Consider the following 19,548-nt stretch of genomic DNA (forward strand, 5'->3'; position numbering starts at 1 on the left):
GTCTACGATTCAAATCAATACAAGATTACGAATTCAAAATTACTATAGTGCACAGAAACAACATTTGTGTGGCTTTAAGAGCTGAAGACTATTCATGCTATTGGCTACAGCTAAACTAGCTTGGAAACACATGACTTAGCATTAAGGCCAAAAACACAGGAAGGTTCAGGTTGAGCAAGCTGAGATAAGTGATCAGATGTGATTAAATAAGTAAAATTGAAGAAGACTGAAATCAGTGAATTACCGACGGGTGCTTAATAGACAGTTTGTCAGTAATTGAAAAACAGATAAAGGCTTATCCCTTAAGCTCTTTAAACTTAACAATCCTCAACTCAAATTGTTTCAGCACCACCAACGTTCATCCGAGAGCCATCAGATGTGGCCCTGGACATTGGCTCCAGTGTGACCCTTCCCTGCTCCACTGAGGGTCAACCAGCTCCACAGGTCAGCTGGAGGAGAGAGGATGGAATTCCCATTTTCAGCACGCCACGGATACATGGCACAGTCACCCAGAACAGCAGAGGTCTACATATCACAAGTAAGTCTATTAGTGGTGTACGTGCATGCATAGTACATGTATCTACTGTTTGTTAGGCCTGAATATGTTTTTTTTTATCTCAGACCTGTGGGTTGATGATGAGGCGGTGTACGTCTGTGAGGCTCACAACCAATTAGGCAGGATCCAGGCTATGGCCAGAATCACAGTGACTGGAATGGGTGAGTGCATCATTTTAAAAATCTAATGTCTGTCTCTATTTTTATCTCTTTCTCATTTATGATGTGTAAAGTATCATTTAGTCCTCAAATATTAACTCCTTAAAGAAGTTTGGAAATGTTATTTTGGTCACTTATTTTTCCCCTTTAATAATACTAATTGGTCTTGTATTTTAATATATGTGTATCTTGTAGTATGTATTATTTGGCACACTTTGTTAGGGCGCTACCCACATGTTTAGCTATGTTGCTCATTCCACCTATTAGTATTATTAAAGGGTCGAACATATAGAGCGAAATAACATTTCCAAACTTTTTTTGAGTTTATTAACATATTAGTAATTTCAGAAGAGGAGACTTGTGGTCATAATGGTTTGCAGGCACTAAATTCAGGGTTTACTTTACTGCTGACGTAGCCATGTCTGTCTTGAAACGCTTTTCACTTCAAAGATGTAGACATGAGGGGAGCAACATTCATGCACCCTTAAAACAAGCTGAAATTTCCTTGAGCTGAACAAGCAATTTTTCAGAGATTTACTTTAAATGTTCAGTACAGTTTCTAAAAAAACACATACAGTCCATTTAAGTACTTACATCTGTCTGTTTGACTTTGTGAATGTGTGTATGCGTGTTTCCCTTTCAGTCTTTCCACAGAAGTGCGACTTCATTAGCACATCTCAGCGAGTATGTTTGAACACATGTGCCTTGTTAGCCACTGTTTCTGTTTCATGGTGTTCTCTACAGTGGAAACACACACTGAGCTCTCATATGTGGGCCAAAGGTTAGAAACAACAGACCCACCCAGATGACATGGATTACTGCCCCACTGCCCCGATGGTCTGTTCTCACAAGTCACACACAACCACAGAAGCACATGTACAGTACTGTGGAAAAATGGTGCAAGTCGAGAGCAACAGAGTTGGAATACGGCCTGCTAGGTTTTATTCGCAGCCAGTCAGAGTGTTCGTCAAATCCCTGTTATGAGGCCCTGTTGTCCATCGCAGCCCTCACCCCATGACATCAGCCCTGTCAGCCACACCTTTTGGTGACGGCATTGGGTTGAGTGTGTATTTGTTTATGTGTTGTGTGCATGGATGTATTTGTGAGGAAAGAGAATGTTGTCTTGATACTTGTGACAATGTGTGTTTAAGACGTCAGCTTGTAGTAACTTTCAGTTAACCCGCAGGGTTTTTAAAAAATGTAGTCGTAAAAAAGAATAAAGGAAACAACACCTTTTTTTTTCTTCCAGGATCCATATATCTGCATTTCACACCTTTCTGGCACATTTCTTTTTTTTATATTAGTGATACAGTGGTTAATTTGTTCTTTTGGTTCTGCAAACACAAAACACTGTGCATGTGTGTACATCAAAACAGAATCAAGCAGGTGAAGCTGTAATTTAAAAACACTTACTGTAGTAATGTCTCGAAGACACTTTCTTTTTACCCTGTCCTGATTGTCTATTCTAAATAATTTTGTAAATATCATTGTTGCTCTGTGCCTGCAGTCTCGCCTGTCATTGCCATGAGTCCGACTGTGCTCAGTGTGATCGAGGACCAGCAGATGACTTTGCCGTGTGTGCTATTGGCTGGGAATCCGCTACCTGAGAGGCAATGGCTGCACAACTATGGCTTGGTGAGCAAACACAGAGGACATTTACAGTTTGATGTTTTCCGTGTCTTTGCAATCAGTTTGAGTTACATAACCAGGATTTACATTTTACACACAAATCTTCCAGGTGGCCTCAGACCAATATGTGACGGTGAGGAGGGATGGCAGTCTGCATATTGAGAGAGTCCGGCTAGAAGACGCAGGGGATTACACCTGTTTGGCTGAAAGCATTGTTGGGGCAACCAACCATACCACTACTGTCTACGTATATGGTACATTACAAAAATATGCATATAAAAAAAACCAACAACCTCTAAACAGATACAAAAAGAAAATAAAACTTTGTGTACTTTTTGTCACACAGCGGGGTCTAAGAGTTAACTGTTTCTGTTGAAAAATACATTCAGAAAAATATAAATACCCTGAAGAGTCAAACAAGCAACGGGGGAATAACAATAACTGAAATAACTGTTTCATTCCTTATAGTGGAGCCAGTTAAAGGTCCGTGATTTTGTGTGTAGACAGTTACTGAAGCTGAACGGTCATTATTCTTATTGATGACCTGTGGTTTTTCTGCTGTGCGATGAGGTTTTTCTACTGGGAACACCCATTTGGTCCTACTCCTCTTAAATGTCTCCTTTACACTACAGATGGCTCTTAACTTCAAGAGTAGGATTATCTTCCAAACCAGAAGCAGCTGAGGGTAATAGCAGAGTTTGGAGCACAGAGAGAAAGAGAAATGTGTTCTCCATTTATACTAAGGCAGTCTTTGCCAGCTTTGACTAACTCCAATAAGAATCATCCACAGGATGTTCTTTTCAGATGTAAAGACACAAAGAATCATGTACGTTATGTGTTCAAGTTCAAATTGCCACAACTATGAAGAAATGCCTGCAACAGTTCCAACATAAAGTGAAGCACTAATGTAACAGTTCCAACATAGAGTGAAGCGCTAATGTAGAGTGCAGAGAAAAGACGACCTTGCCATGTGTATTGGATACACAATGTATTATTTTATTGTTTATATAAATCAAAATGTTCATTTAAAAGAAGATGATCCACGCCTCCAAGGGTTAATGTTTTCTGCAGATTTATAGGAGTCATTATAAACAGCACAAACAAGCCAGATGTTGAGAGCAGAAAAGGACAGGAATATAACTAAACTCTCTACTGAATGCATTATATTCTCCACATGCAACAAGAAATTAGCATGAAACACAGTGACTACCAAACCAACAGCATGGTGTGGATGTATTAAAGTATGTACACTAAAGAAACCCTTTTGACTGACTGTGTCTTATCCATGGCTTGTTTGTCCAGTGATTCCTACCATTCAGCATGGTCCTCAGGTGTTCAGCACCATCGAGGGCACACCGATCACTCTGCCCTGCCGTGCCAGTGGAGTACCCGCCCCTGAAATCACCTGGGCCAAGGTGTGTATAGGCATTCACTCCATAAGATTTAAAGCAAGTTCAGGTACTTGGTATTTGAGCCAACATGTTGCACATTATTCTGGCCATACTTCACTGGAGACTGCACAACATGCAGTATTTATAAAAGCTCTACTGCCAAATAAATATCCCAAAGTCTTAACTTCTGACTGATGGTTAACATATTCAAGAGGCATTTTATCGTGTCTTGACTCATACATTTACTTTGGTTATTTTTTATTCACAGTCAGAGTTGTGTCATAGCGTTAGCACCAAACACTCTGTCAGTTGGCCTGTTAACACAATAGCACATACCGTAACAAGAAATTCCTGTATAAAGGATACATGTGTCTGCCTCATGTGCTGCACCATAAAATCGCCCTTACCTGTGTCCACCGGCCTGCTCAGAGTCCTGAATCTTAAAATGTGTGTCAGTGTGTTCTATAAACCTGTGTGTATGTGAACAGTCCCTCATTTTTCCATTTTTTACTGTAGTTTTTCTGAGTTGTAAAAATCGTGCTGTTAAAGTGAACTTGGCTTAGGGGACACATGAAACCAAAGCGTGCTAAGTTTTATACCAGCTGTTAAGATGTGATTCCTTCTGATTCCTCTGCTGTTCTGTAAAATATCAGTCGAGTCAAGATAAGTTATGAATGTCAGATCCAAGAGGTCAATCCAGAGACGACACAATCCTAATGCTATGACATCACTTTTTTGAGTTACGGCTCGTTGGATTGTATATCTACTTACATTTTTATCTGTAGGCTACTTCTTCAGCAGAAGGACACGTAAAACAAAACCATAAATTCACAAACATTAGGAAGGTCAAACCACAAATCCCACCTCTTACTGTGAGTACTGTGTGTTAATAAGGTGGAGTTAATGAAACAAACCCTGGCCTCTGCCCTTGCCCTGCTGTGATTTGTTTTGTAGGGTGGAGAACTTCTGTACTTGGGTGGTCCAGCTTTCTCTCTGGATTCTGATGGCAGCCTCCTCATCGCCTCCCCCTCTGGAAATGAGACTGGAGAGTTCATCTGCACAGCTACCAACGCTGCCGGCTACGCCTCCAAGAAGATCCAACTCACGGTCTACGGTAAACCTCACCTTTAGTTAAAGGCTTGATGAAGGAGCTTTATTTTAGCTCAGGTTGGCACTCTCTAAACTTTCCTTGCAGTCTTTTTTGTGAAGTGATGGAGGAGATGAAGATGGTTTATAGAAAATAGCCAGACACAAATATTCCATATTGTTTGGTTAGAAATAGAACAAAGTGCAGCTGCCTGACTGACAGCAATGAATAAGTAACAGTTTATCCATAGCTTTGACCACTTTGAAAATGACTTTGGATTGATTAGCCTTAACTCTGACAACACAAAGACTGACTGAAAACTTTTGTCAAAATTAACTCAAACATTTCGTCATATCTGAACTCTTCGTTCATACTTCAATTAAACATTGTCTGAAAATGGCAAGTATATGTCTACTAACTCTTTTCATGAAGTGTCAGTTATTTGTTTATCTGTCCGTGTTTGTACGTACAGTCCGACCCAGGTCAAATGCCGGCAACGCTGGAGGCTCAACTGACCCGATGAAAATGTCAGTAATTGAGGGTGAGGACGCCATCTTGCCCTGTGAGGTCAGAAGTGTCCCACCTCCCACTATCAGCTGGGCCAAGCAGAGGCAGCTCATCTCCCCTTTCTCTCCCAGGTAGACCACATGCAGTACTGATGCTGGTAGAATAACCGCCTCTTCAACACAGCTGGAGAACACTAATGGAGTCATTTTTCATTATCGGCACATGTATTTTCCCAGACACAGACAAATAATTTGCAGCCTTAAAATTTACCCCAATGAATAATATTTTCCCTCAAAGATGGATAATGTGGTCACATCGTATTTACCCTGGATGAAACCTCAAAGTAGAAGTAGAATTTTAAATGCCTCAATGACTAAGACAACCTCCTTCTCTCTCTCTCTCTCTCTCTCTCTCTCTCTCTCTCTCTCTCTCTCTCTCTCTCTCACACATTTCTGTGCTGTCTATGCACTACTTGTAGCCTCAGGGTATAGTTTGTGGTTTTATAGGATAACTGAGTAATCACTCTCTTCTCTGTGATCTGTTTCACCTACTGTGTGTCTGCCACAGGAGCTGTAATTATGGTCGATGGTGGATTAGTAAGAATTACCACAGTATCTTTTAACAAAAATGACTTAAGTCCTTGAGTGGAATAAAAGTCAGTGTGTGTGTAATTATTATTATTTTATTTTTTTTAAGCTCTGTATAAGTTATTGTGACTCTCACTTCTAATACTTTATTTCTGTTTATGTTTTTCTCTCAGGCACACTCAGCTTCCCTCGGGCTCTATGAAGATCTCAGAGACCAGAGTGTCAGACGGTGGACTTTATGTGTGTGTTGCTTTCAACATTGCTGGCAATCTAACACAGCATGTTGAGCTGAGTGTTTTGGGTGAGTGAGAAGATCATAACTACTTACAAAGTCTCTGTAATTATCATGAATTTCTGCTGATTAAGCAAGTTTTGCAAGTCATCATTGTTGGAATTTTTCTATAGAAATGGTTTCAAGGTAACATGATGAAATGTGCAGTGGTTTTGAACAGTGTTGAAGTTGAGACATACTTTAAAATCTCTGACCCCTCTGTCACATGTGCTGCAGTGCCCCCCAGTATCCAGGCTGGCCCAAGAGTAATGAAGCTACAAGTGGGTCACCCTGTGGAGCTGCCCTGTGTGGTGACAGGGGTCCCAGAGCCTACACTCACCTGGACGAAGGATGGCAAGGGGTACCCAGTTTCCCCTGACGGCAGTCTGGCATTGAAGAGCGTGAGGTTAGAGGACGAAGGAACTTACACCTGCACAGCCACTAATATTGCAGGCAGAGACGAGGCTCGAGTTCGAGTTTTGGTGCAAGGTTGGTTTCATTATCACACAGGCTTGCACTGAGTTTGCACATTATGTGTTTTTATTTCAATAAAGGAAAGAAATCAAGTGGCAATTTGTTTCTTTCTGAAAGTCTGATTTGTTTTCTTTTCAAATGAATTATACTTTTGTCAGAAAGGCTTTTTATGTGTTAAAACATGTAATTGTTATTAACAATGTGTTTGTGCATTCTCAGTGCCCCCTGTAGTGGAGGTATTGGAGCCCCCCTTCAATAGGCCTCTGCAGGAGAGAGTTGCAAACCAGCGGATTGCATTCCCCTGCCCTGCCAAAGGTAGATGGAAAATGTTCCAGACCCCTTTGGATGTTATGAATAAGTAGTTGACCACGTTTTTCCTGATGAAGGAAAAACAACTTCATTGACTCCTAAAAGTGATTATATACAAAGTCATTCGTTAAGTATATCCATTTTTGTCACTTTGTTCTTTCCTCTTCCAGGTCTTCCTAAGCCAGTGATTCGGTGGTTGCGTAATGGCCAGGAGTTGACGGGTAATGAGCCTGGTGTGTCCATCCTTGAGGATGGCACGCTGTTGATTCTTGCCTCTCTGTCTCCACTGGACAATGGGGAATATGTCTGTGCGGCTGCCAATGATGCTGGATCCACTGAGAGGAAGTACCAGCTCAAAGTCAACGGTGATTGACCTATTTCCTTTTGTTCTGACACAAGACTTTGTGATTAGTTTATCAGCCCAAAGTCATTTGTTGCTATCAATGCACTAACACTTAAACAACATTTAAATAACCACCTCGTATCACATTTACAGTGCCCCCAGATTTCCGTGACAGTGAAATGCCAGGAAATGTGTCGTTGGTCCTTAGCCACTCCACCAGCTTGGTGTGTGATGTCACAGGAAGTCCAACACCTGTAATCACCTGGTACAAGGATGGAACACTTGTAGGTGAAATCCCTCTGAAATACCGAAACTAAATATGTTATACAAAGAAGTTGATATCTTTCTTTCATGTTTCAAAACCTTAGAAGATAAAGTTTTATTCTTGATCATTTTTTTAAATGGGTTAAAATAAATGGCTTCCTCTGTTGCTGGGCAGCTGACAGCTTTGACCTTTGTTATTTCCACGTAAAATAAGCTCCTATGTGTCCACCATGCTCTCTTACTGAATTTATATTTTGATAGTTACTAAAAGAATCAAATGCTTGTATACCCAAAGAAAAGCACCTTCATAGTGATTTTGTAACATGCTGTTGTCTACTAAGTAATGAACAAGGATTGGATCACAAAACTTTCCATGCATAATAGTAATTACTTTACTTTCATTTATTAATGAAAACTGAGAATCACAGGGTACACTGCCTAAGACAACAGACCAGCCACAGTGGCAGCATGTTCAAAGCTGTAATGACAAAATAATTATGATTTCTTGATGTGAGAACACTGAGCTTTCACTCACTTCCCTGTTACCTGGCTGCAGTTTTTTCCCTTGGCAGTCTAACCAACTTTTTCTGCAAAACACAGATGGGAAAGTCAGAGTGTTTACTTTTTTAACCAGATAAATATATTCAAGCACAACAAAGACGCTTTGTTGTTGTTTTTTTTTAACGTTTTTAACTCCATGTAACTATTTCCATGTTCCACTTTTCAGAATACATACTCATCGAATGGTTGTTTACCCTTTCAATCCGTGTTTGCTTCAGTTGCACCTATTCTATTTAAAATCCCCATGTCTGTATGTGTTGCATTTCTCTTAATAGTTGCTTTGTTTGTAGAAAATAAGTCATATTTTATTGACTTTTTATGCCGATCAACAGGTGGTTGCTAGTAACAACATCCAGATTCTTGAAATGGGAAAAACCCTGAAACTGTCAAAGGCTGCCATGACGGACGCAGGCAGCTACAGCTGTAAAGCCATCAACATCGCTGGCAGCACAGAAAAAGACTTCTTCGTGGATGTTCTGAGTGAGTAAAGGAAGTGAGCAGTTTCCTGCAGAAACGTTTAAGAATTACAGCTGTGTAAAGACTCTTGACTTTTAACCTTTACAAAACATAAAAGAAGCCTTGTGTTGGTCTTCTACTCTCTCGCTTTCTCATTTGATCATTTTTAAGAGCAGTCAGCTTCTAAACATTGATGCTCTCTTTTTTTTTCAAGTTCCACCAACCATCGAAGGGTCAAGCTCTTCTCAAGATATTTCCGCCATCGTCAAACAGGAGATCAGTCTGGAGTGCAAGGTGCACGGAGTTCCCTTTCCTACGATCCAGTGGTACAAAGACAGAAAGTAAGTGATTGCAAGGATATACATTTTTAATTGTAACTCAACATTACATAATATACTTTTTAACAAAAAACTTTACTAAAAGAGCAGGTCTACACTGTGCTCCTTGTAATATTATTTACAGAGACCAAACATAAATCCACCATGAGCAAAAGACTTGGCAACAATTTGGCAAGTTTAAGTGTGTGAATGTTTAATCTGCCAAGACTGTGTTAGGTTTTAAAAATTGGGATAGAGACAGAAAGGTAGAGTCAGATAGGGGCAAAAGAACAGAGCAACAATAACAAAAAATGAAGATTCTGTTTCTTTGGTAAAAGTAGGAGTAGACTGAATAGCAAATAAATGAATACAGCTGAAGTCAACAGGTCTGATATTAGCATTAAAACTTGTGACTTATGAAGATATAATATAGATCGATAATGTTTATTTTAGCAGTTGAAGTCAAGTAGCGCTAGGATTCACATTGATGTGAGAGTTTCACATTTACATTTTTGTTTTTAGGCTGGTGTTTCTTGGTGATCCCAACCTAGAGGTCACAGACAGGGGGCAGGTTTTGAGGATCAAAAGTGCACGTCTGGGAGACAAAGCCCGTTACCAGTGCAGTGTTATGAACACAGCCGGCAAACAGACCAAGGACATCAACCTCAGTGTCTATGGTGAGTGTGGATTATTACACATCCTACACACTGAGAAAAGCCTCCCTCTCTTTCACATACTTGGATATGTTTGCATGCCCAAGATGACCCCATTTAGCTCCATGTATTTTAAATTGTATTCTTTGTTTGCAGTGCCCCCCTCCATCAAAGGTGGTAACATAACAACAGATGTCACCGCCCTGCTGGATAATGCCGTTTCACTGGAGTGTGAGGCTCGTGGAGTGCCAAGTCCCACCATCACCTGGTTCAGAAATGGTGAGGCTATTCTGTCCAATTGGCAGGCTCAGTACGTGGAGAGGGGTCGCTACCTGAAGATCCCACGGGTGCAGGCGTCCGATGCCGGCCAGTACACCTGCAAGGTGATGAGTGTGGCCGGCAAAGCTGAGAAGAGCTTTGAACTGGATGTCTACTGTAAGAATTTAATACCTGATAATCCACAGACATTTTTCTTTTTTATTATTTAGCATTTCAGTTAAACATGTTTACAGAGACTTGTAGTTTGTCATCTAGATAATATATATATGATGTACTTAAAGGGGACATTTTATGAAAACTCCAAAGAAGTTTTGAACATTTATCAGGGTAACCTGAGTGTCTATCAACCCACAAAATTTAAGATAAATCCATCCAGTTCTGTGTTTGTGGTGTGCATAAGTCTTAAAACACAGAGGACAATGCTCCATACAAATGTTCTCAGTTTTGTGACATCACATGTTGGATTCTCTCCCGTTTCTCCACCCATGGACTCCACCCCCAGCCTAGAGCAAAACTTGAGTGCAGGTCTGCCATTTTGATTCTCGCTACAGAGGAGTGATCTCTAACAGGAAAAATCAGGGGGCGCACATTGCATTTAAAGAGACACGCGCACCGAAAAGGAGCGTTCTGAGAGAGCTGTTTTCTACAGGGTCACAAACCTCCTCTGGTGCTTGATTCATTCATTTTGACCAACGTAAAGCACATGTTTAATTTAGACCACAGGGGACTGTTTAAAAGGGCAAAAATTGGTTATAATATGTCCTCTTCAATACACCAGTTTTTTAAATTGTAGGAAGTGAAGAAATCTCTGACCTTGAGCCCCCATTGTTTCTATATTTGCGATTCTTCACATATGTGCTGAGCTCTGAAGCTTTTTATTGAATTAATCTGAGCTTCAAGGCATTTGGCTACACTCACTAACTTAAGACATTTGTAGCAGTCAACAATAATATCCAACAGCTGTGGAGAGTCAGTAAACAACTGAATTATAAAACGGCTCTTGGTCCCTGAAGAGCACAAAATAGATTCACTTGGCTTCAAGCATAAAGCAATTTTGGAAGTCATTGACTGATAAAACCCTTGAATGCCAAACGTTAAGAGAGATGAGGTAAGTGCCTGAAGCGCTAACTTTTCTTTTGTTCTTTTCCTTGCTTGCCCCCCCCAGTGCCGCCCACCATTGCAGGGGGGGATGACGGGCTGACAGAGAGGAAAGTAGTCCTCAGTAAGCCTCTGATTCTGGAGTGTGACGCAGGCGGCCACCCTCCCCCCTCCCTCACATGGCTGAAGGATGGAGTTCCTGTGCGCGATGCTGAAAATGTCCGTGTTCTCGAACGGGGGAGTAAAATAGAAATCATGTCAGCCACGGTGTCAGACTCTGGGCGGTACATCTGCGTGGCAACAAGCATCGCTGGGGAGAAGGAGGTCAAATACGACGTCAGAGTGTTAGGTAAAGTAAAACTCAAAATGTTGACCTTCTGACTGGTTTCACATTTTCTAGCAGACCTAAATGAACTAAACCTGATGGGAATACACTTTTTTTAATGAATGGATCCCAAAATGACTTGCCTCCTTCAGAAGAAAATGCAAATATACGGTAGATAGAATAAAGCTTTTCTTGGTGGCTATATGCCTGAGTGCATGCATTTGGGCAATATAAACATTCCCCTTCTACTTCCCGCAGTGGTTTATTTGTTTAACAAGAATGCATTGATTTTATTGTGGTAGTTTGACACAGACTTTTTCACGATCTATTTATCTCCCCATATTGTACATGAAGACAATCTAAACATGATGTTCATCTCTGCTCACAAAGCTCTCAGCATGTGACAAATTTACAAAGACATTTACGTTTCAGAATAATGAATAAAACATTCATTTGAATGAGCTCAAACCAGTATATCATGTCAGAGTGAAATCACCTCACAGAAGGTTGGCTTCTAAAGACGCCACCGAACTGCGAGGTTTTTTTTATAGTTGGTGTTTTATAGTTTCGATCTCAACATCGTAAGCCACGTTATGACAGATATGGCACAGATCAGTGATTGTCCTGAGAGGAGCATGCTCAGTTGTGCATTTAATTTTTGATTTTAATTGAATTTTTATTTTTATTTTTTTAAACAAAAAACTGTATTTGCTAATATGTGTTTATACTACACAATGTTTATTTTTAAACACAAGGTGGATTGTGGTGCACCTCTACAACCACATTTTAACAGGAAGACAGCCAGACCTAATCACTTCAACAGTTCCAGAGAGTTTTTGTTTAGTCATAAATAACGAAAGACAGCTTGAAAAACACTAAATCGTTGTCGGCAGGATTCGAACCTGCGCGGGGAGACCCCAATGGATTTCTAGTCCATCGCCTTAACCACTCGGCCACGACAACACGTTTGCCGTGTGATCTGACACCAATCTTTCTGCTGAGTCTGTTGCTATCTCCACCATGTGTGCATTCCACATGGGAAGCAGACATCTGCTGTCTCACTGTGGCTTTGCATGTCTGACAAAATAGTCTTAGAAGTCTTAGAATAGACCTTTACACAAATACATGAACATTCAGTTTAAATCACCTCAGAGCAGAAGAGACTCCAAGCAGGAAACTCAACCTCAATCTATCAGCAGCAGAAATAGATACAATAGATTTAAATTAAAATAAATTTAAGGTAATGGATATTAACATTTACAACATGTCCAGTATAAAATGAAGTGAAATGCTACTTTTAAAGATTTTTATTCTTTATTGTAGTTCCTCCTTTTATTGATGGAGCCGATGACGTGACAGACAGCACAGTGATAATCAACAGTCCTTTAGAGCTGGAGTGTCACGCCACTGGAACACCTGCACCGGCCATCACGTAAGATCTCTCTCTCTCTCTCTCTCTCTCTCTCTCTCTCTCTCTCTCTCTCTCTCTGTCTCTCTCTCTCTCTCTCTCTCTCACGGATACAGATAAAGAGACTTAACCACACAAGCACACATATACCCTCACTCACAGTTAAATCACTTATTTCCCAGGTGGTATAAAGATGGAAAACTGGTCAGACAGGGTGAGGGGCTGCGGGTGGGAGCCAGCGGTCGGCGGCTGATCGTTTCCCGGGCTCAGGTCTCTGACACGGCTCGATTTCAGTGTGTTGCCACCAATGAAGCTGGAGACCATGAGAGGGACTTCAACGTGGTCGTCCATGGTGAAATATATATTTTTAATTATTATGGTTGTTTGTTTTTTGTGAACTTTAATTTAGATCGAGGTGATTTATGCTTTCTATGCATGCTACAGGGACTCCTCCACTTTGTATAAATACTTCTCTACATATTTGTTATGTTTCTCTTTTTCCACATTTCCTCTCCATTACTCCAGTGCCTCCATCCATTCGCACCGCTGGGCCTGCTGAGCGTTCAGTGGTTCTAAACAAGCAAATCAGTCTGGAGTGCATTTCCAGTGGCGTTCCTCTTCCCAGTATTACATGGCTTAAAGATGGCCGACCTGTAGACATAACACAGGGCCACCTTAAGGTTGGTCAACTGATTGATTTTATCTGTATTGATTTATGACACCTTGAGCACGTTCGGACTTTAATCTTTTCTGTAAGTACAGTTCTGTTTATCAACAGTCCCGTGTGTTCTACCTGTCATTCTGTTTTGTTGACACATCAGGTTTCTGTTTTTGGAGATTTGTTATCTGGTGTTACTGCAGCTGAAAAAGCACTGAGCCGTTGTCGGCAGGATTCGAACCTGCGCGGGGAGACCCCAATGGATTTCTAGTCCATCGCCTTAACCACTCGGCCACGACAACTCATATCTATTACTGTAGAAGCTATTTTTTTGACTGTTGCTGTGTACAGTTCTGTGAAGTTACAGCAGACGTCTCTCACATTAAGAGATTTGTTCTGATGTAAAAAAAAGTAAACATGAAAAGTAGAAACCAAGTCAACTTTTCTGAATCCTTTTCATGTTTGTACTTGTGTCTCTCCCAGCTTGAGTCAGCAGGCAGAATGCTAAAGGTCAAAGAGGCGAGACTTGAGGATTCTGGGAAATACACCTGTTTGGCCACAAACGCAGCTGGTGAAACTCAGCAGCACATACGGCTCAGTGTCCATGGTAACTCCCTCTTGTTTCTGTACCTTGTCTCAGTCATTTCCAACTCTCTGTCATATCTATGATTCTCTTCACTTTAGTATTAAGGGATTGGGTGGAGACGGCAGAGTATCATGTGGAAAATAGTTGTGTGTAACACTCTTTATGTCCATCAGAGCCTCCCAGTATCCCTAACACTGGAGTGATCATCAACCAGACCATCCTGTCAGGCTTCCCCACTGAGCTGGAGTGCAAGGCCACAGGCAGCCCATTACCTGGTGAGACGGCTCACGAACTTCCTTCTCCAATCTGCTGTGCTCACTTGAGGCTCCAGGGTGTAGTTTACTCAGGTTGCTGCTGAGTTGGAGTTGGCTGCACCTCTTCTATTCTTTATCTTTACCCATTAATGGAAGAGCGGAAAATTGATCTCAGATGACTCCCTGCAGGCAGCGACGATCTCTCCACTCTGCTTCTTTTCCAAGTTCAACACAGATAAGCAGACACATTCCAGTGTGATTCAACACTCTTGACTGAAGAGTTGTTTTTTCTTATTTTACAGCAGGTGTTTCACTATAACAATGTGATATATCATTAGCACTAAATGGGAGATCTGAATCATTTGTTTAAAACAAACGTACATTTTAAAACTTCAGGGACATCTATAAGCTGTTGTACGAGTTTTCTGAGGGTTGCAAAAACATTTTAAACACAAAGCAAAATCAAACCTGGTGAGGAGAATAATTCGCACAGTATAGTGTGTGCGGATAAAGACATGAACTACGGTAATAAGATCACAATCAGGCTGTTTATGGGACTTTCATTTGCACCTCCTCAATTGTCTTAATTTTGGAGGCTGCTGCTTGGTTGATATTCAGAATGTTTTTTATAAATCTTCATTTTAAATGTGGTAACCTTTGACACTTTTTTGATGGTATTTTTTTTGTTTTTGTTTTTTTTTTGCTTGTAATATAAAGCACTTTAAATAACCTTTTTCCTCAGCTATCACTTGGTACAAAGATGGCCGACCACTGACAAGTGCAGCTGGAGTGAGGATGTTGAAGCGTGGCCAGGTGCTGGAGATTGAGCGGGCTCAGCTGTCTGATGCTGGCATGTACAGATGTGTTGCAGTCAACCTGGCTGGAGTTGCGGAGATATCCCACAACCTGCAAGTGTACGGTGGGTGACTTTTTTTTAATATTGAACAGAGATTTGCTTGTTAACAAAATCACTTCCATAAACATCATAACAACTTTTATCTGTGAATGGAGATGACATCATTGACTTGTGTTAAAGATGGGCCATTAATGCAGTAGAGTTTGTCATTTCTTTTCTTGTTCTTGCAGTGCCTCCTGTGATCTCCAGTCGTGGTGGTACAGTAACAGTTGTGGTGAATGAAGCTGCCAGGCTGGAGTGTGAGGCGACTGGTGTTCCTCTGCCCAGCCTCACATGGCTCAAAGATGGCAGCCCTGTTACAAGTTTGTCACATGGCATTCAGGTGTTTACACATTGGTGTCTCTACACATTTAAACAGAATTAAATTATAAATAGAGAGTACAGTATGTTATACCAGTGTTTTGTCAAACGTGTGAGGGAGGCCTACTGTTTATTTGTTCTTTAGCTTTATTTAATGGCTATTGTGTGTATTGTCTTGTCCCTTTGCTGTTGCTGTGTCTCTCTCAGGTGTTGTCTGGTGGCAGAGTGCTGTCTCTAAACAGTTCACTAGTTAGTGACACAGGCAGGTACACGTGTGTGGCTGTCAACGCTGGGGGAGAACAACAGAGAGAGTACGACCTGAAAGTTTATGGTGAGCAAATAACTTTTTTTTACCAGTGGAGTCACATGCAACGATTCTGAACATAATCTGCATCCTATTTCCTACAACTACATTCTTTAGTTCTATTTCATCCCTGCTGACTGCCACATGACGCTGCCTAAAGCTCTGAATATTACTTTTGCCATTGCACCATTTAATTATGTTTGCCAAAAATGCCACTTGTTGACCTCTCGATGACCCAAGAGAAGCTTCTGTACATAGTTCTGTGTACAGTAGCTTTTGGGATTAGTAGGATTTTGTTCCTACAGAATCTTCTCCCGAGATCACGAGGATTCTGAGGGGCAGAGCGCTAGGCGATCATTCTTGTTTCATATAGGTGTAGTTACACCCTAAACTTTTGTTTCAGAAAGTATTTTTGGTCTTATTTAAGTCTTAATAGAGCTTTCATACTAGTTGTCATAAAAAACCCTGAATTACATTGCTGTTATATTTAAAAAAGTAGCTGTGTAAGATGAGAACAAGGTTTGTTGTTTTGTCTTCTTTATCATTTAATCATAAGATATAATGAAATAGGTATTTAAATATTCAAAACTTTTTTTGTAATAGGCTTTTAAATGTTTATTAATTTATTTAATTAGAATATAAACTCTCTGCTTCCTGACTGAGAAAGTCAATGTTTTCCTGCTATTCTTTTTACACCCTATCATAAAAAAATGTGTGAGCTTTGTGTTTATTAGTATTCTGTATCTTTTGGCAGATTGAGCCGTTAATCAGCCAACAAAAATGAGCTTTTATTTCAGCCATGCCTCAGATTAAAAAAGTTCTGCTTTACACAAAAAATAAAACCAGATGTGAGATGAAAAAAATAAATAGTTGGTTTTTGAAATTAGTATTCATTTTTGATTATTTTTTGAAGAAGTTGCAAAACGCCAGATTTATTTGTTGAGCTTTCCAAAGGCGCTGTTGAAAGATGGGTTCAATATGTAGGACAAATTCTTCCTGGCCATGACTCTAATCTCTTTTCCTTGTTGCACTACTTGTTTTACTGGATGAGGATTTGGCCAACTGTACTCTGTCTTACAAAAGCGCATGCAAGAAGCATAGGCTGTAATATTGTAATAATATTTGACAAAGGCCTCAAGCCAAACGTGCGTGTAGAGTGAGTTTGATACGAGTGTGTTTAGCATTTTAATAAACCTTGTCAGTTTCCTACAAAGAGCTTAACTTGATGGCAGATCAGTTGTTGTACAAGTCCAATCAAAGCTAATGTCCCTGAGGAAACAGGAGACAAGTAGTTTACATATCAGGGATTATAAAGCTTTGTTTCTGTTCCTGCATGTCTGTTTTTGCACATGCATGAAGAATCCAAACAGCCACATGAGATTGAATTCCTCAGCAAGATCAAAAAGAGCTTGTCCGTGGAAATAGAGGCAAATTTGTTGTGGTAATTACTACCACTCTTCGGCAGCTTCCTGTGTCTGGCCAAATCCTGAACTAAGGGCCTGTTTCAGTCCTTCTCCAATGACTTCAGCTTTGTCTGTCTACTGAAGGGGGATATAAGGGCTCAGCTGTCATTATGTAGTCAAGGCCAGATTCACCCCAAACATCAGGGCTCATTAAATACTGCCGAACAGATTCTCAGATTTACATAATAGCTTCTTAAAAAAGATATTAAATTTAAAAGTCTTTTCTGCTGTCTGAATCTAGACATTGTCAAATGAAGGGTGGAGACCTCCAGACATTTCCATCTTTGCCTCCCCTCTGTGCACGCCAAGTGCAAATCATGTCCAGCACTCTGTCAAGCTTTTGGAAATATAACTGATCACTGTCAGCAACACCCATCTACTGTTGAGATGATACTTTGATAGTCTCAGGGGAACTTAAATGTTTTTGTGGAAAAGTTGTTGCCTGAGTCGTTACTCATCTCTGCAGATAAGGTTCTCTGAAGCTGTTGGAGATGAAGGTACTCTGGTTGTTATTACAACAAACACATGTTGAGCTGCTTTAAAGGGGCTGTCTTTGTCTTAGATATAAAAAGTATTTAAAAGCCATAGATTTCCAATTAAATACACAGTATATCTCAGGAAATCTGTAAGCTTAGCAGGCTGATTTTTAAGGTCTGTTAATGTGGGAGATCATGTACCTTATGTGTCTCCTTTAGTTCACATATTCTCCTTTATACTATATATAAGAAACAACTTCATGTCTGGTTTCATTGGCTTCCTGTCTGCCACAGTACCACCCAACATCAAGGGTGAGGAGGTGAACGCCACTGTGATGCTTGGTCATGCAGTGGAGCTGCTCTGTCAGAGCGATGCAATCCCTCCACCTACTCTGTCCTGGCGCAAAGATGGCCGACCGCTCTTCAGGAAACCCGGCCTGACTGTCGCAGCTGATGGGAGTGTGCTCAAGGTAACTCCAGAGCTTAGAGGTGTTTACACATTTACAACAGGAATTCTCTCTTTTTTTTATTTTCACAAATGTCCGAGATACTCTCTGATCAAAACTTGCTAATCGTTTGACTATCTTCAATTGTATTTAGAGTTGATTTTGTCTGTAACATATCTCAAACTGTGTTATTGAATCTAGGTGGAGAGTGCCCAGGTGCAGGATTCAGGCAGGTATTCCTGTGAAGCCACAAATGTTGCCGGCAAAACGGAGAAGAACTATAACCTCAATGTCTGGGGTAAGTTTGTCTTCAATTTTGGCACTACGTATTTACTTTTTGGTTCAGAAGAAAACTTTTGGGTTGAGCTAGTTGTATGCAGGTTGCAGACAGGGCTAACCCAATCTCTTTTGAATATTAGTCTGTTGTAATTTTTACTTGAGTTCATGCTAACTTGAGGCCAGTGTTCTGATTTAGCAGTGGTGGGTGGCTATGATTATTATTTTTTACTTGCAATGTTCATTAGTTTTTCATTTAGTTTGCTCTTGTACATTGAGGTGAATTGCTTTATGATATAAATGTTGTTATTTAAATTGTCTTTAAGGACATATTTTTACATTGTGTGTTTGTCTCACATGGAGATGTTGTATATTAGCTGTTCTAGATTATGCTGAAGTTCTATGTTCCCCTCAATGAAACGCATCAGCATGTAGTTTAAATAAGATCTGAGCACCTCCTTTTGGTGTCCTGTCATTATTACAGTCTCTCCCAGTATACGCGGCTCAGAGGAGACGTCTCCTCTGACTGTGACTGAAGGAAGTTTAATCACTCTGGTGTGTGAGTCAAGTGGCATACCGCCCCCCAGCCTGACTTGGAGAAAGGATGGTATGTGTAGATGTGTCAAATTGAAAAAGAAGCAAGTTATTTAAAAATGGCAAGACGTTATGAACACGTCTGAACACCATGTTTAATTTGTGGTTTTATCTGTCCCAGGTTCGGATCTCAGGTCAGATCAGCGGGTCAGGGTTTTATCAGGAGGTCGCCAGCTGCAGATCTCCAGTGCTGAGAGGATAGATACAGGCTCCTACACATGCACAGCCTCCAGCTCAGCTGGCACTACTTCCAAGGAGTACAATTTGCAGGTTTATGGTAAGTGTGTGTCAAAAATCTAAGAAGTTAAAGGGTGTCAGAATCTGCTTCAATGAGACAAGACAGAGATGAGTTTTATGTTTGAAATAACAGCTGGAGATGCTTTAAGTGTCCTCTATTTTTGGACCAATGCTTAAACGCAGTACCCCAAAGGGATAATTACGTTTACTCAGGACATCTTGTCAATCACATTTGTTTAAATTAGCTGAAACATCACTGACGTGGGCCACGTCGCGGGCCAACACACAGAGGCTATAGTCCAAGCAGCTGTTGGTTTGAATCTGACCTTGGCCTTTATCTGCATGTCACTCCCCACTCTGTCCTT

At 40.7% G+C, this 19,548-nt stretch overlaps 1 protein-coding gene across 2 annotated transcripts in view; it reads left to right on the forward strand.

The window, feature by feature from the left end:
• The window catches only part of hmcn1 (hemicentin 1), a 77,719-nt gene that overhangs the window by 34,094 nt on the left and 24,077 nt on the right, over nt 1-19,548 (forward strand). For both annotated transcript variants that reach the window (XM_079349847.1, XM_079349848.1), the window contains exons 16-44: nt 347-538; nt 622-717; nt 2,222-2,349; nt 2,453-2,597; nt 3,646-3,758; nt 4,689-4,848; nt 5,294-5,459; nt 6,089-6,216; nt 6,424-6,675; nt 6,880-6,975; nt 7,140-7,334; nt 7,466-7,596; nt 8,470-8,617; nt 8,808-8,934; nt 9,433-9,587; nt 9,720-9,998; nt 11,008-11,289; nt 12,589-12,697; nt 12,856-13,025; nt 13,199-13,353; nt 13,815-13,938; nt 14,091-14,192; nt 14,914-15,090; nt 15,258-15,409; nt 15,595-15,718; nt 17,925-18,100; nt 18,278-18,374; nt 18,837-18,959; nt 19,068-19,223. In XM_079349847.1, the coding sequence (XP_079205973.1) occupies nt 347-538; nt 622-717; nt 2,222-2,349; nt 2,453-2,597; nt 3,646-3,758; nt 4,689-4,848; nt 5,294-5,459; nt 6,089-6,216; nt 6,424-6,675; nt 6,880-6,975; nt 7,140-7,334; nt 7,466-7,596; nt 8,470-8,617; nt 8,808-8,934; nt 9,433-9,587; nt 9,720-9,998; nt 11,008-11,289; nt 12,589-12,697; nt 12,856-13,025; nt 13,199-13,353; nt 13,815-13,938; nt 14,091-14,192; nt 14,914-15,090; nt 15,258-15,409; nt 15,595-15,718; nt 17,925-18,100; nt 18,278-18,374; nt 18,837-18,959; nt 19,068-19,223 (4,458 nt within the window). The remainder of the gene's footprint in view (nt 1-346; nt 539-621; nt 718-2,221; nt 2,350-2,452; nt 2,598-3,645; nt 3,759-4,688; nt 4,849-5,293; nt 5,460-6,088; nt 6,217-6,423; nt 6,676-6,879; nt 6,976-7,139; nt 7,335-7,465; nt 7,597-8,469; nt 8,618-8,807; nt 8,935-9,432; nt 9,588-9,719; nt 9,999-11,007; nt 11,290-12,588; nt 12,698-12,855; nt 13,026-13,198; nt 13,354-13,814; nt 13,939-14,090; nt 14,193-14,913; nt 15,091-15,257; nt 15,410-15,594; nt 15,719-17,924; nt 18,101-18,277; nt 18,375-18,836; nt 18,960-19,067; nt 19,224-19,548) is intronic.

The sequence above is a fragment of the Symphodus melops genome (assembly GCF_947650265.1).
Source record: "Symphodus melops genome assembly, chromosome: 8".
In the NCBI taxonomy this organism is placed as follows: domain Eukaryota; kingdom Metazoa; phylum Chordata; class Actinopteri; order Labriformes; family Labridae; genus Symphodus; species Symphodus melops.